Here is a 13,048-nt window from a genome sequence, read left to right on the forward strand (position 1 = left end):
ATATGCCTCTAGTCTCAGCCAGCTACTTAAGAGACTAAAGTGAAAGCATTTGCTTAAGTCTGTAAGTTCAAGATCTTCCTAGGCAGCAGACTGACATTTCACCTCAAAATTCAAAACAAAGCAAAAGCTAAAAAAAAAAACCAAAACTGCCAGCTTTGTGAGGATGAAAATTACTACTCTGTGGTGTGTGTGTGTGTGTGTAGGTGTGTGCGCACACGCGCGTGCACATGTGCTGTATAAAGGTTATTAGGTCTGTGGTAATTTCATACTTTTTGTTTATAAAAATATTGTACATATGACATGTAGATATATCTCAAATTGAAAATAATCTGTTGTAGAGGTTATTTCAACTGAGAATTATGCATTAGAAACAACTTTTGGAAATGCTTCCAAGTATATTAATACCTGGTTAAGAATTTCATTATTAAGCAAAACAGATGAAACTAAACATCAAGGAGAGCAGAAATAGCATCTAGAATACAGGGTTCAATTAAGTATAGAAAGTAAAACATATAACTCTACCAGTGTAGATTAAATAATGCTATTTACCTTAGAAGCTTTGTCTTGAAACAGTTTACGATGATGTTCTTCTTCCCTAAGCTTTTCCTCTAGATATTTAATCTTGTCCTGTAGAAGAATAAAAACTTGGGGATTTTGTTGAATGGCAACTCCTTTGCACAACTATTTAATGATAATAAAAATATTTTGGGGGGATTATTCTATAAAAATTAGAGCCAAATAAATATTCTTTGTTCCTTTCCCAAACAGAATCCCATGGATCTTGGTTTTTAAGAGTTGGAAAGTTAAAGCAAAGAATAAGAAAAAGAAAAAACATGTTAAAGATTTTTCTTGGCTTTCTTCCTATACTTTCTTACCTGTTATAATACAAGGAGAACAAAGCAAAAACAAAGAATGTATACACCTACAGACTTTCTTAACTTGCATCAACAAAACCATAACAATGAAATTTTCAGGGTATTATAGGTATGGAAGGTCAAATAAGTATGATTTTGGTCTCAATGGTCCGTTCAAACAGAAAAATAAGTGTCTACCATGTGTATGTAAGAATATAGTTCCTGAGAGAAGATGGACCATAGACAGAAATATAAAATATAATCCTTGTTATTTAAGAGCACATAGGAAAACAAGAATAACATACATGAAACAATAAAACAACAAAGCAATGAATGAGATTTGACAGGGGCCATATATCCATATATATGTATATACATATATATACATGTATGTATCATATATATAAAGAATTACATCTTATGTATCTATCATGTAGTTCAGAATAGGATAGTATTATTTCAAAGGAAGAACTTTCTGAGTATTATATAACTACGGAAGCTTTCAAAGAAGGAAAAGAACTTTGAGGGAATCTTGTTAAATGAGGAAGGCAGGGTGGGGTAGAGAGGAAGACAACCTAGGATAGGCATAACTTGACTGCGAATGGTAAAAGACGGTATTTTCAATATATGTTAGGCAAGTTATCTGACAAGTGAAAATGTCTTGTCATCTTAGAAATCAAAATTACAATTTTACATAAAAAAGCAAGCTCATTCATGTCATGACAGAACAGTGGTTCTATATGGAAGAATTAATATCTATATTACTCAAAGTTGTACATGATGTTTTATAAATCTAAGATTTACTGTATATTCACATACAATGCCAGTTTGTGTGTGTGTGTTTGATATTAAATCAAAGATTTATTTCTGATCATCACTTCAAAGAAATAAGTAGAAGCTTACCTCAGCAGTTTTTTGAGTTGTTGTCAATCTAATGCATTCTTTCTCTAAGACATTGAGCTTTTCAAGTTTTGCATGTAGCTTCATCTGATCTTGTTCTTTTTCCTTTTGAAGCTGGGCCTGGAAGGATAAAAATAAAACCTGCATTTGGCAAGTGATACAAATGGATCAGAGTTTCTGAGAATTCAAAGCAATATAAATGTATATAAGAAGTATGCACATACTTGGATATACTTCAAGTGCTTACAAGCAAAAACAAGAAAATCAAATACTTTCAAGGAGAAAATATATGCAAAAAAGATGTGAGACAAAAGCATTGATAGAATAAACTCTTCTATAAGTAAGTATATAATAATTTTACCAAGGAAAATTCAAAAAGTGGCCAAACCCATTCATTGACATTCTAACAGAAAAGCAACTATCAGAGGATACATAAAAAGAACACAGAATACAGGAAATTATACATATGCATATCTCTGTACTGTTTTGTAATGGTGTTTATCATCACATTAATCAAAATAAGAACAACAACTACGAAGGGACAGGAAAGAACTTTGCTAAATATTTCTAAACCTAAAATGGTTCTAAAAGATGTCTATTGAATAAAACAAAAACAAACAACCAAACAACGAATCTACCAACTAATGAACAGTCTTAATGATATATCATTTCATGTTTAGTTTTATAAAAATAGAAAAAAGTGGGACAGAATAATAATTTGAAAGTGCTAAAAGCATTCCAAACTTAATGAAAAATACTGACAGATTTAAAAGTCTTGAAAATCCCAAGTGGATAAATACACAGAAACCTTAGAAACATCACTGTCAAATTGTCATTAATGGAACATCTTAAAAGCAGCCTGGAAAGTGTGACATGTTACACATAGAAGAATGACGATAAAATGCTCACTGGACATTATGAAAGCTAGAAAACAACTGAAACAAAATCATTAATGTGCTCAATTTTTAAAAAGCTTTCATTTAGAATTCTATTCTCAGTAAAAATATCTTTGGCAAGGGCTGGGAAGGTGGCTCAGTGGTAGAGTGCTTGCCTTGCATGCATGAGCTCCTAGGTTCGATTCCTCAGCTCCACATATGCAGAAAAAGCTAGAAGTGGCACTGTAGCTGAGGGACAGTGCGCCCAGCCCAGAGTTCAGGCCCCACAACCGACCAAAAAAAAAAAAAAATATCCTTGGCAAATGATGGTGAAATAAAGACTTTTCTGGTTAGGTGCTAATGGCCACAATCCTAGCTACTTAGGAGGCTGAGATCTAAGGATGAAGGTTTGAAGCCAGCTCAGGTTTTTCTGTAAAATTTTTATCTCCAAGTAACAAACAAAAAGCTGGAAGTGATGGTGTGGCTCAAGTACAGCAACAGACTTGAGTGAAAAAGCCAAGGAAGAGTGCAAGGCCCTGAGTGCAAGACCCCAGTTCAAGCCCCAGCAAAAAAGACTTTTCCAGATAAATGCTAAGAATTTTTAGCATACTCAGATTTTTCTTTTTTTTTAATTTAATTTAATTTTATTTGTGAACATACTGTACAGAGGGGTTACAATTACTTGGGCAGGATGATGCGTACATTTCTTACCAAGCATTGCAGATTTTTCTTTAGACTGAAGGAAACTGATTATCAGATGGGAAAATGAATCACACACACACACACACACACACACACACACACACACAACAACAACAACAACAACAACAACAATATTAAAGGACTAGAAATGGTAAAAATGTGGAAATATAAATATTTTCTTTTATTTTGGGGGGGTGGTGAGCAGTCCAGTCATGGGGCTTGAACTTAGGGCTCTTTAGCGCAAGGCTAGCACTCTACCACTTTGACTCACAGCTCCACTTTTCTTGTAGTTAGTTGGAGATAAGGTCACATGGACTTTCCTGCCTGGGCTGGCTTTAAACCACAATTCTCAGATCTCAGTCTCCTAAGTAGCTAGGATTACAGGTATAAGCCACCAGCACCCAGCATAAATATTTTCTTGCTTCTTTTCTTAAATAACTGACAATTTAAAACAAAATCAATAATAAAAGATGAGCTTCTAATGTATGTAAAAGTAAAATGTACAAAAATTGTAGTAGATATGGGGATAAATAAAAGCATACTGTATGTAATAAGAATCTGATATGTAAAGTATATTAATACTATAGTATATATAATACTATATATATATATATATATACTATAGTATATATAATACTATATATTTTAGTTCCTAGAGTAGTTAGTAAAAAAGAGGTCTAAATTTGTCTGAATCTACTAATTTACTGTTTTTTTAATTTTTTTTTTGAGACTAGGTCTCACAATGAATCCTTGATCTTTTTTTTTTTTTTGGGGGGGGGTCCAGTTGTGGGGCCTGAACTCTGGGCCTGGGCGCTGTCCCTCAGCTCTTCAGCTCAAGGCTAGCACTGTACCACTTGAGCCACAGCACCACTTCCGGCTTTTTTTTTTCTTGCTTATGTGGTGCTGAGTAATCAAATCCAGGGCCTCAAGCATGGAAGGCAAGCGCTCTACCACTGAGCCACCAGCCCAAATCCTTGATCTTAAGATCCTCTTGTCTCAGTCTTCAGGTTGCTGAGATTATAAAGTTAAGCTACCACACTTGGTACAAAACAATAGAATTTAAAAATCACTGGAGCTGGGTGTGGTGGCCATGGCTGGTAATGCTAGCCACTAAGAAAAGTATGGTAGGAGGATTATGACTTTCTTGGATGGGATAGGAATAGGAATGGGGTAAAACATAGCTCCAATGGCAGAGTACTAGCCTGATATTAAAAAAATTCCTCTCTAAAAAGTCATAAAGACTGTTCTGCATTTGTTTCTAAAATTCTCACAGTTTTGCCTTTTACACAGAAGTTTTTACATGGAATTGATTTTATGTATGGTATAAGGTAGGAATTCAGTTTTTTTCCTCTCTCTCAGAGTTGAGCTATTTTCCAAAAATCATTTATTGAACAGTCTATTCCCTCAGTTGTCTACAATTGTATATTGAGTTTCTATACAAGAAAGATTGTTTCTAATCATATTCCATCCTTTATTCTAGATACTATATATGTGAATACTATATTATGTTTACTTTGATAGTATTATAATTTGTTTTAGTATCTACTTCAGCAAGACCCTCACCTTGTTCTTCAAAGCAGGTAAGGCTATTTATTCCTGGACCTTTGCTTTTCTGTATAAACACTAGAATCAACTGAACCCAATAAAAGCCAGTGTTTGTACTTTTGCTCTTTTCTAAGATAATGTAAGAATATTAAAAGTATATTTATTTTTCCTAACTTATAAGCTATTATCTAAAAGATTTTAATATTATATGTAAACTAGACAAAGAATTTTCCCTCAATATTTGTTGCTTTTTATTCCTTCTTCTACCTCTGTTCCTTTATAGAAAAGAAACCTCTAAGTATGGCCTTTCATGTTCCCTTTTAGTAACAAATTATCTTTTATCTTTTTTTTTTTTGGTTGGTCGTGGGGCTTGAACTTTGGGCTTGGGCGCTGTCCCTGCACTCTTCAGTTCAAGGCGAGCACTCTATTGCTTGAGCCACAGTGCCACTTCTGGTTTTCTAGTGGTTTATTGGAGATAAGAGTCTCACAGCCTTTCCTGCCCTGGCTGGCTTTGAGTCGCGATCCTGAGATCTCAGCCTCCTGAGTAGTTAGGATTACAGGCATGAGCCACCAGCACCCGGCTATCTTTATCTTTTTTTTTGAAGATTAAATCTTGGGCTTGAATATACCCTGTTCTTGCTTTTAAATTTTCTTTTTGATTTAGAGTCTCACTAACTTTACCTGGGCTGAGCCTAATGTGCTCAACCATTTATCTCCTGAAACTTTTTTGCTTCCATTATTTTTAGGATAAAGTTGTGTGTTTATGCTCAGGCTAGTCTAAACTACAGCTTCCTATTTTCGATTCTCATGTCACTGGAGTGACAGGTATGAACTACCATACCAGCTATTTGTTGAGATGAAGTCTCATGAACTTTTGGCCTCAAATCATGACCCTACTCTGTCTCTACCTTTTCAATATTGAGACTTACAGATGTGAACCACTTGCCTTGTCTGCCTGGCTACCTTTGATTGATTGTTGCTCAGTGTATTGAAGAAATATTGGTAAAAATATTTTTTGGGGGGGTTGTTTTGTTTTTTGTTGGTCATGGGGCTTGAACTGTGGGCTGGGTGCTCTCCCTCAGCTCTTTAGCTCAAAGCAAGTGCTCTACCACTTGAGCCACAGTGTCACTTCCTGTAAAAATATTTTTTAAAACACTACTTATGTAAGATCACTTTAATCCAATTTCAGGGGTGAAGGTTCTTTAGATCACCCTAATAACCTAAAAAAAGGACTATAGTTTGAGTTGTTTTCTTTCTGACTCACCTTTACAAAGCATCTAAAGCATAAGAGAGTTGCTAGGGTTCCTTCTCTTGATAGACCCTGTATTTTAATTTTAATTTCCTTAGCCCTAGATAGCTGTGAAAGGTAGCCCTTAGAAAAAAGGAGCCTTGAAAGGTCAGATCCAACTCCTCAAATGAAAGTCAGGTCCAACTCCCTAGACAAAGGTTTTGAGTTGGTGTTAGGTCCAACTCCCCAAACAAAGGATTTGAATTGGTGACTTTTTACTGCCTTATTTATTATCTAATGCTTTTGTGTTTCCTTCTCCCTTCCTTCCATCTTCCTTTCTACTTAAAGCTGGAATATGCAAATTTTCTCATAATAAGTAATCCTCAAAAACATTAAATTATCATTCACTAGAAAATGTTTACCTGTTGTTCCAGGATCATAGTCTTTTCTCGCTCAACATTGAGAACCATTCTCTTTGTATATTCTAGTTGTTTCTCTAGAAGAGTACAACGAGACTGGGCTGCACTTAATTGTATACTTATATCTATAAATAAGAAAATAACAATCAGTCAATTAATTATCCCACATCATCAGAGATTTAGTTATGAGAAATGCACTATGCATATTCAATCAAGAGCTAAAATTTCAAGGCTCCTTTTAGCTTTTAATATTGACTTTAAACATAAACTTTGCAAATACTTCATTTATTATACATAAGTGTATATTATCTTAAATGTCATTATCTTAAAAACCTACAGGGCACAATTCTGAAAGTAGTGATTTGTGGCATGGTTAATACCCCGGTTGTTCCTAGGAAACAACACCATCTACAAAAACAAGATGCGAAGTCTCTTAGCTTGGAGAATTCACAAATATGACCTCTACTATTTCCATTTTCCTCTGTTCCTGACTACTGGCCATTTGGCTAATTCTATAGGCATAAACAAACTTTTTTTAAAAAATACCAGTCTTGGGGCTTGAACTCAGCCTGGATGCTGTCCCTGGGCTTCTTTGTTTGGGGGGAGGGTTGGTAAGTTTTAAAAATTGTTATTATAAAGGTGATGTACAAAGAAATTAAAATTATTTAAGTCAGGTAAACAGTACAATTTTTTTTGGACAATGTCACTCCTTCTGTCACTCTCTCCCACTTTTCCCTTCCTGTCCCCACCCACAAGTTGTATAGTTCATTTTCCATACAGTTTAGTAAGTACCATTGATGTATTTGTTTACCCTTTGTCCCTCCATTTGTGTTCCTGAACTAAAGGTTAGTGCTCTACCACTTGAGACACATCTCCACTTCTGGTGTTTTGCTGGTTAAGTGGACATAAGATGTCTCAGACTTTCTTCCCTGGGCTGGCTTTAAACTGTGATCTTCAGATCTCAGTCTCTTGAGTAACATGGATTACAGGTGTGAAAGCCACTAGTGCCTGGTTACAAACTATTTCTAATCATTTAACATTTTTATTTTCCCCAGCTCTTTCCTCCTGTTGCCTTAGGAAAAAGCAACTCTCATCATTTGTTATTTGTAATGTGAAACACAAACTTTAGCTTTGTTTATGTAGTCAGTATAGTGTTAGAAGGAAAAGGACTATAAATTTCTAAGTAAATTATATGAGGAACTTATAGTCTAAATTGTTAAGTCTAATGTCCTTTTTATGATTTCTACAAAAGCTTTTATTTACCTGCCTATTCTTCTAAATTAATACTTCTTCTCAAGTTAAAAAACTTCTTGTATTTATTTTTTATCTTTTCATATTGTTAAATTATAATTATTGCTCTATATTTTAAATCTTAAACATTAGCATTAACTGAAAATATTTTAATTATGAATTAAGCTGGTTTTGTTGCTTATTCTGAAAACATTCTAAACACATCTATCTAAAAGCAAATTTTATTTTACTTTCAAAAATTTATGAACTGGATGTAATAGAGATAAATTCAAAGTTATATTCATTTCCCACAAATATTAAAATATCTGAGAACAAGTCTCAAGGTTTCAATTTACATGAGACAAAGATATTGTAATAAACTTTGGTAACCCCTTATTTGTGAGAAGTATTGTATTTTTTACCCTTTTTCTGCTTTATCAGTTCCTGATGTGCCAGATTTCTCTTATTTGTTTCATTCTCCAAGGCCTTTTTGTATTCTGCTGCTTCTCTTGAGAGGATATTCAGATTATCTTCAGCTTGTGTTCTCTCTAGCTCTAAACGACGAATCTTTTCCTGAAGACTTTTTAAGGCTAAAATAAGAGCTGTTGAAAAATGATTTGCTTGATGTTATAAGTAAGTTTTTCAAAGATTAAAATCATACTAATACAGAATAATATTTTTAAAAAGCAGTTTATTTTTGTTAGTGTACAGAAAAATGTACAATGTATAGTCCTCATAAAAACATGGCGTGAGCCACCAGTGCCCGGCTTGGACTCATAATTTTAATAAATTATTAAATCAAATTTAATTGACAAAATTAAATATATTAAGTTAATAAAATTAAATTTGATTTAATAATTTTAAGATTATCCTAAGTTTGTATTTGAAAAGTTATAATGATCTTATTTTGCAGTAATTGTATATAATGGTTTCTAAAAAGATTTTCAAGGACAATTTTGGATTTCTTCCATTTTCAAACCTAATCCTTGAATAAGAGAAAGCCCTACTTAACTCATCTAGATTGTTATCATCTAGCTTAGACCGATTCCAAATCTGGTCTTCTATTCTTCAGAGAGTATTTTTCTTTTTGGAATGAATCTGTGATATATATAGTTGGTTATATTAATATTCATCATATAGCTGAAGCTCAAACCAAAAATTTTAAATAACTTGTCTATGATCATTCTTAGAAACTTAGCAAAATAATCAAAATTAGAAGTTTTAGTAATACGAAATACACAATAACATACTTCATACTTAATTTTATATAAAAATCTTTCCTTAGTATTACCTTGGCTATTTGGACTCTGAAGCATTTTAGGAGAGATAACTTCTAAGTTCAGAGGGTAGCAACTCTGAGATGATTCATTCTGGGTGAATGGTGGAGCAAACACTCTTTCTGGAGGTTTAAGATAGCTTCCAACTACACTATGTACTAATTCAGAATCCATTATCTGTAGAGAATAAAGAAATGATACTAGAGTTCATAATTTCCTATTTGAAAAACAAAAGCATTGCACAAAAAATTCAGGTGAAACTTCAATATGGCATCATAATCATATACTATGGAATTGTATCTTTATGAATTGTCACAAATTCAACTGTATTAAACTCAGCAGTAACAGAAAAAATACTGCATAGATAGTATGTATAATTCTGCCTGACTTCTTCACAAAAAGAATGGCTCTAGGGCTTAAAGGGAAGAATTATTGTAACAAACGTTTTCTTTTTCTCCTTTTTTTTTTTAAGGTGATGCTGGATGGAATCCAGGATTATATGCAGATTAGACAAACATTTTACCAGTAAGCAACATCTCAGGATCTTGGAAAGTATTTATTCTAAAAATAATACAGCCTTTAAATACAAGCCAACAATATAATCTAATTCTCAAATATCAATTGTTAGATGTTAATGTACTGGCATTTTCAAAAGTAATTTTGGCTATATGAAATTTCTGAATGTAATCCTTATTATCTAGTCCTGTTTTGTAAATCAGTACATAAATCCACTAGAAGCTTGTTTTACATAAAGAGATGAAAATCCTGGGAGGAAAATAAAACTTACTCTGAAAGAAGATGAAACAAGTCCAAAAAATTCTGATGCAAAAATCTTACATGGTTCAGGAGAGGAGTGATTCTGTGTTCAGTAAGGTGATGGTCATGCTAATTCTTTCTTAGTCTTGAGAAAAGAGAAGGCTGCAAGTAAAAACATAAGTATTTCATCACTGTATCTATAAATGAGATGGAGAGATAAATATAGAAGAAAGAAGAGCTGGAAGGAAAACATTCTTCATGTTATGACAGCAATTTCTGAAAATAATAGTAGTACCTAAACTCCAATCTCCATTCTTGCCTATCTGATCCAAGGGGCCTAGGTATATGTAATTAAAAAGCCCCAGAAATTCTTGTGGAACTTTTACATACCTGCAAGTATGAGTAAAAAGCTATTTAAAATACAGGCTTCATTTTTTTTCCTGACTGAAAAAGTCTAGGGGAACTCAGGCTGTGTTAGAAACCATTCTTGACATTTTATAAACAACAAAGGAAATGATACATTATTATTATTACCATTGTCATCATTATTATTATTATTGTCAGTCGTGGGGCCTGAACTCTGGCCCTGGGCACTGTCCCTCAGCTCTTCAGCTCAAAGCCAATGCTCTACCACTGGAGCCACAGCACCACTTCTGGCTTCTTTTTGCTTATGTGGTGCTGAGGAATTGAATACTGGGCATCATGCATACAAGGCAAGCACTCTACCACTGAGCCACCTTCCCAGCCCATGGCACATCATTTTTATGGTGCATAAAATTACTATACCTTAATTGGCTGCAACCAACTATATAAAGAAACTATAATTTCAAAAGAATGTTCTAGATGCAAAGCATTTTTTTTTCCTGTTTTGGGGAAAAATATTTTTTCTACTTTTAGCTTGAGTTTGAACTCAAGGTCTCATGATTGTTCAGCTTAATTGCTCAGCTAGCCCCTCTACCACTTGAGCCATGCCTCCAGCCTGGTTTATTTTTGCTAGTTATATTAGTGATGGAGACATTCAGACTTTTCTGCCTGGGTTGGCTATGAACTGTGAGCATCTGGACCTCAGCCTCCTGAGTAGCTAGGATTACAGGCATCAGCCAAATTCAGTCTTTTTGTTTTAAACCTATAGAAATAAAAGCCTACAGATGGTAGATAATTTTCTTAAGTTTATCATAACTCAAGCTTCCCACATCCCAACATTTATGTAGCTAGAGAAAACAGTCTCTTCAGGACTGATTTATATCTATCTAAACAAAAGCAACCTTAATGGATAGTCAAAAGGAAAATATCTCCTAGAGAGAAATAGGATATGAGAAACACTAAGTCAAAAATAGAACCATGTAATTTCATTAAAAGTACAAGGAGGTCTTAGAGGCTATCTTTTCTAGCCCTATCTTTCATTACAAACTTAATCCCTACACAGGTCATCTAAACTCTGCTCATAGAGAGACAGAGCTGTCTTCAAGTTGAATTAAAAGCTGCCTTCTCTAACTTTTAGACTGAACAGATTTGAGGAAGTATAGCTCCTATACTTATCAATGTATATGTTATACTGAATATTTACAACTATAATATTACACATTAAATTTTATAGCATCAAAAGTAGATTGCAGAAATTAGAATGCTAGATAATTCTTTGCTATTATCATTTTCATCACTGTATAGTGATTGACCTAACTAAGTCAATCCCCCCCCTTTTCTTTGGCCAGCCGTGGGGCTTGAACTTTGGGCTTGGGCGCTGTCCCTGAGCTCTTCAGCTCAAGGCGAGCTGCTCTACCGCTTCAGCCACAGTGCCACTTCTGGTTTTCTAGTGGTTTATTGGAGATAAGAGTCTCACTGACTTTCCAGCCCGGGCTGGCTTTGAATCGTGATTCTCAGATCTCAGCCTCCTGAGTAGCTAGGATTACAGGCATGAGCCACCAGCACCCATCCTTCAATTTCCTTTATAAATATCTTTATATATATATATATATATATATATATATATATATATATATATATATACACATATATATATATATATTGTCCTTTGATAATTTTAGGAATTGATTTTGCAGTTTGTGGCTTTTGCTGACTTCCATTTAGAGTGGTTGGTTTATTCATATTTAGTGCTTTCTGGATTTTTTTGTTTTTTTGAGACAGGGTATTACTACATAACCTAGGCTGCTCTTGATTCTTCTGTTTGAGCTTTTTGAGGGCTGGGATTACAGGTATGTACAGTATGTCGGGCTTGTGATTTTTAAATTCACATTTCCTAGAATTAAGAAATTTAGTATTTAAAACATTTTTCATATGAGGATGTAGGTCACTCACAAACTGCTTTCCTAGCATGAACAAGGTCTTGGGTTTGATGCTCAGCATGGCAAACAAGAACACAGAACAAATCAAAACAAAAACCCCCTCCCTCCAAGACATAGCCACTACTTTTCTCCAGAAAAGATTTCTATTTGTTTCAGGCAAGTTCTTGGGACGATAAAAATCTAAAGTACTCAAAAATCTAAATTAAAATCCAGATAGATGTTTTGGGGGAGTGGTGGGGATTTTACATTAACATTTTGTTCTGGGGTACAGTAGAGTGTGAATCTAACTTCAAATCAACATGAGCAAAGTAAGGCCTGTGCTGATTTCTCAGCACAAAAGTCTACTCCAAACAAAGTCAAGAGTGAGATGGGAGAATCACTCTGAAGAGCCAGTTATTTTCCAAAATCATTCACAGAAAATTTTACTCTTTGGAGATCCCAACTTTTTGCTGAAATGTCCAAATGTATCATAATGCTCAGGCTCAGACTTCTCTGTCATCTGCAAACACTTCCTTCTTAGGTTCTGGGACATGAAGGATCAGAAAGCGCCTTTGGGCTAAAAGGATCTCAGGGCTCATTTATCCCAATGGAAATTGGCTTTCTCATTATAGCATCAGGGTAACTCAGCTATGCTATAAAATTTAAAACAAACAAGCAAAAAAACCAACCTAGGTGCTGAGAGCTCATGCCTTTAGATCTGAGGGTCATGGTTTGAAGCCAGCCCAGGCAGGAAAGTCTGTGAGATTCCTATCTCCAACGAACTAACAAAAAAAGGCAGAGTCAAGTGGTATAATGTTAGTCTTGAGCACAAAAGCTTAGGGACAGGGTCCAGGCCCAAGAGATCATGCCCCAGCATATACACAAAAAATTTTATACAGGTTTTTTTTTTGTATTGTATTGTTTGTATTTTTTATTGTATTCTTTATCAGAAGTTTCTTGGAACATCTAATCTGCCACAT

At 34.3% G+C, this 13,048-nt stretch overlaps 1 protein-coding gene across 7 annotated transcripts in view; it reads right to left on the reverse strand.

The window, feature by feature from the left end:
• Cep57l1 (centrosomal protein 57 like 1) overlaps positions 1-13,048 on the reverse strand; it is a 50,988-nt gene that overhangs the window by 10,898 nt on the left and 27,042 nt on the right. For 5 of the 7 annotated variants that reach the window (XM_070010586.1, XM_070010583.1, XM_070010581.1 and 2 more), the window contains exons 2-7: positions 9,818-9,948; positions 9,045-9,207; positions 8,176-8,355; positions 6,527-6,648; positions 1,758-1,874; positions 550-627 (exon numbers count right to left, since the gene is read on the reverse strand). In XM_070010586.1, coding sequence (XP_069866687.1) covers positions 550-627; positions 1,758-1,874; positions 6,527-6,648; positions 8,176-8,355; positions 9,045-9,204 — 657 coding nt within the window. In that variant the 5' untranslated portion in view covers positions 9,205-9,207; positions 9,818-9,948. Of the gene's footprint in view, positions 1-549; positions 628-1,757; positions 1,875-6,526; positions 6,649-8,175; positions 8,356-9,044; positions 9,208-9,817; positions 9,949-12,757; positions 12,780-13,048 lie in introns of those variants that run through there. The other 2 variants (XM_070010584.1, XM_070010585.1) reach the window with 2 other exon arrangements.

The sequence above is a fragment of the Dipodomys merriami genome, unplaced genomic scaffold (genome assembly GCF_024711535.1).
Source record: "Dipodomys merriami isolate MVZ:Mamm:240054 unplaced genomic scaffold, mDipMer1.0.p SCAF_8, whole genome shotgun sequence".
Classification (NCBI taxonomy): Eukaryota; Metazoa; Chordata; class Mammalia; order Rodentia; family Heteromyidae; genus Dipodomys; species Dipodomys merriami.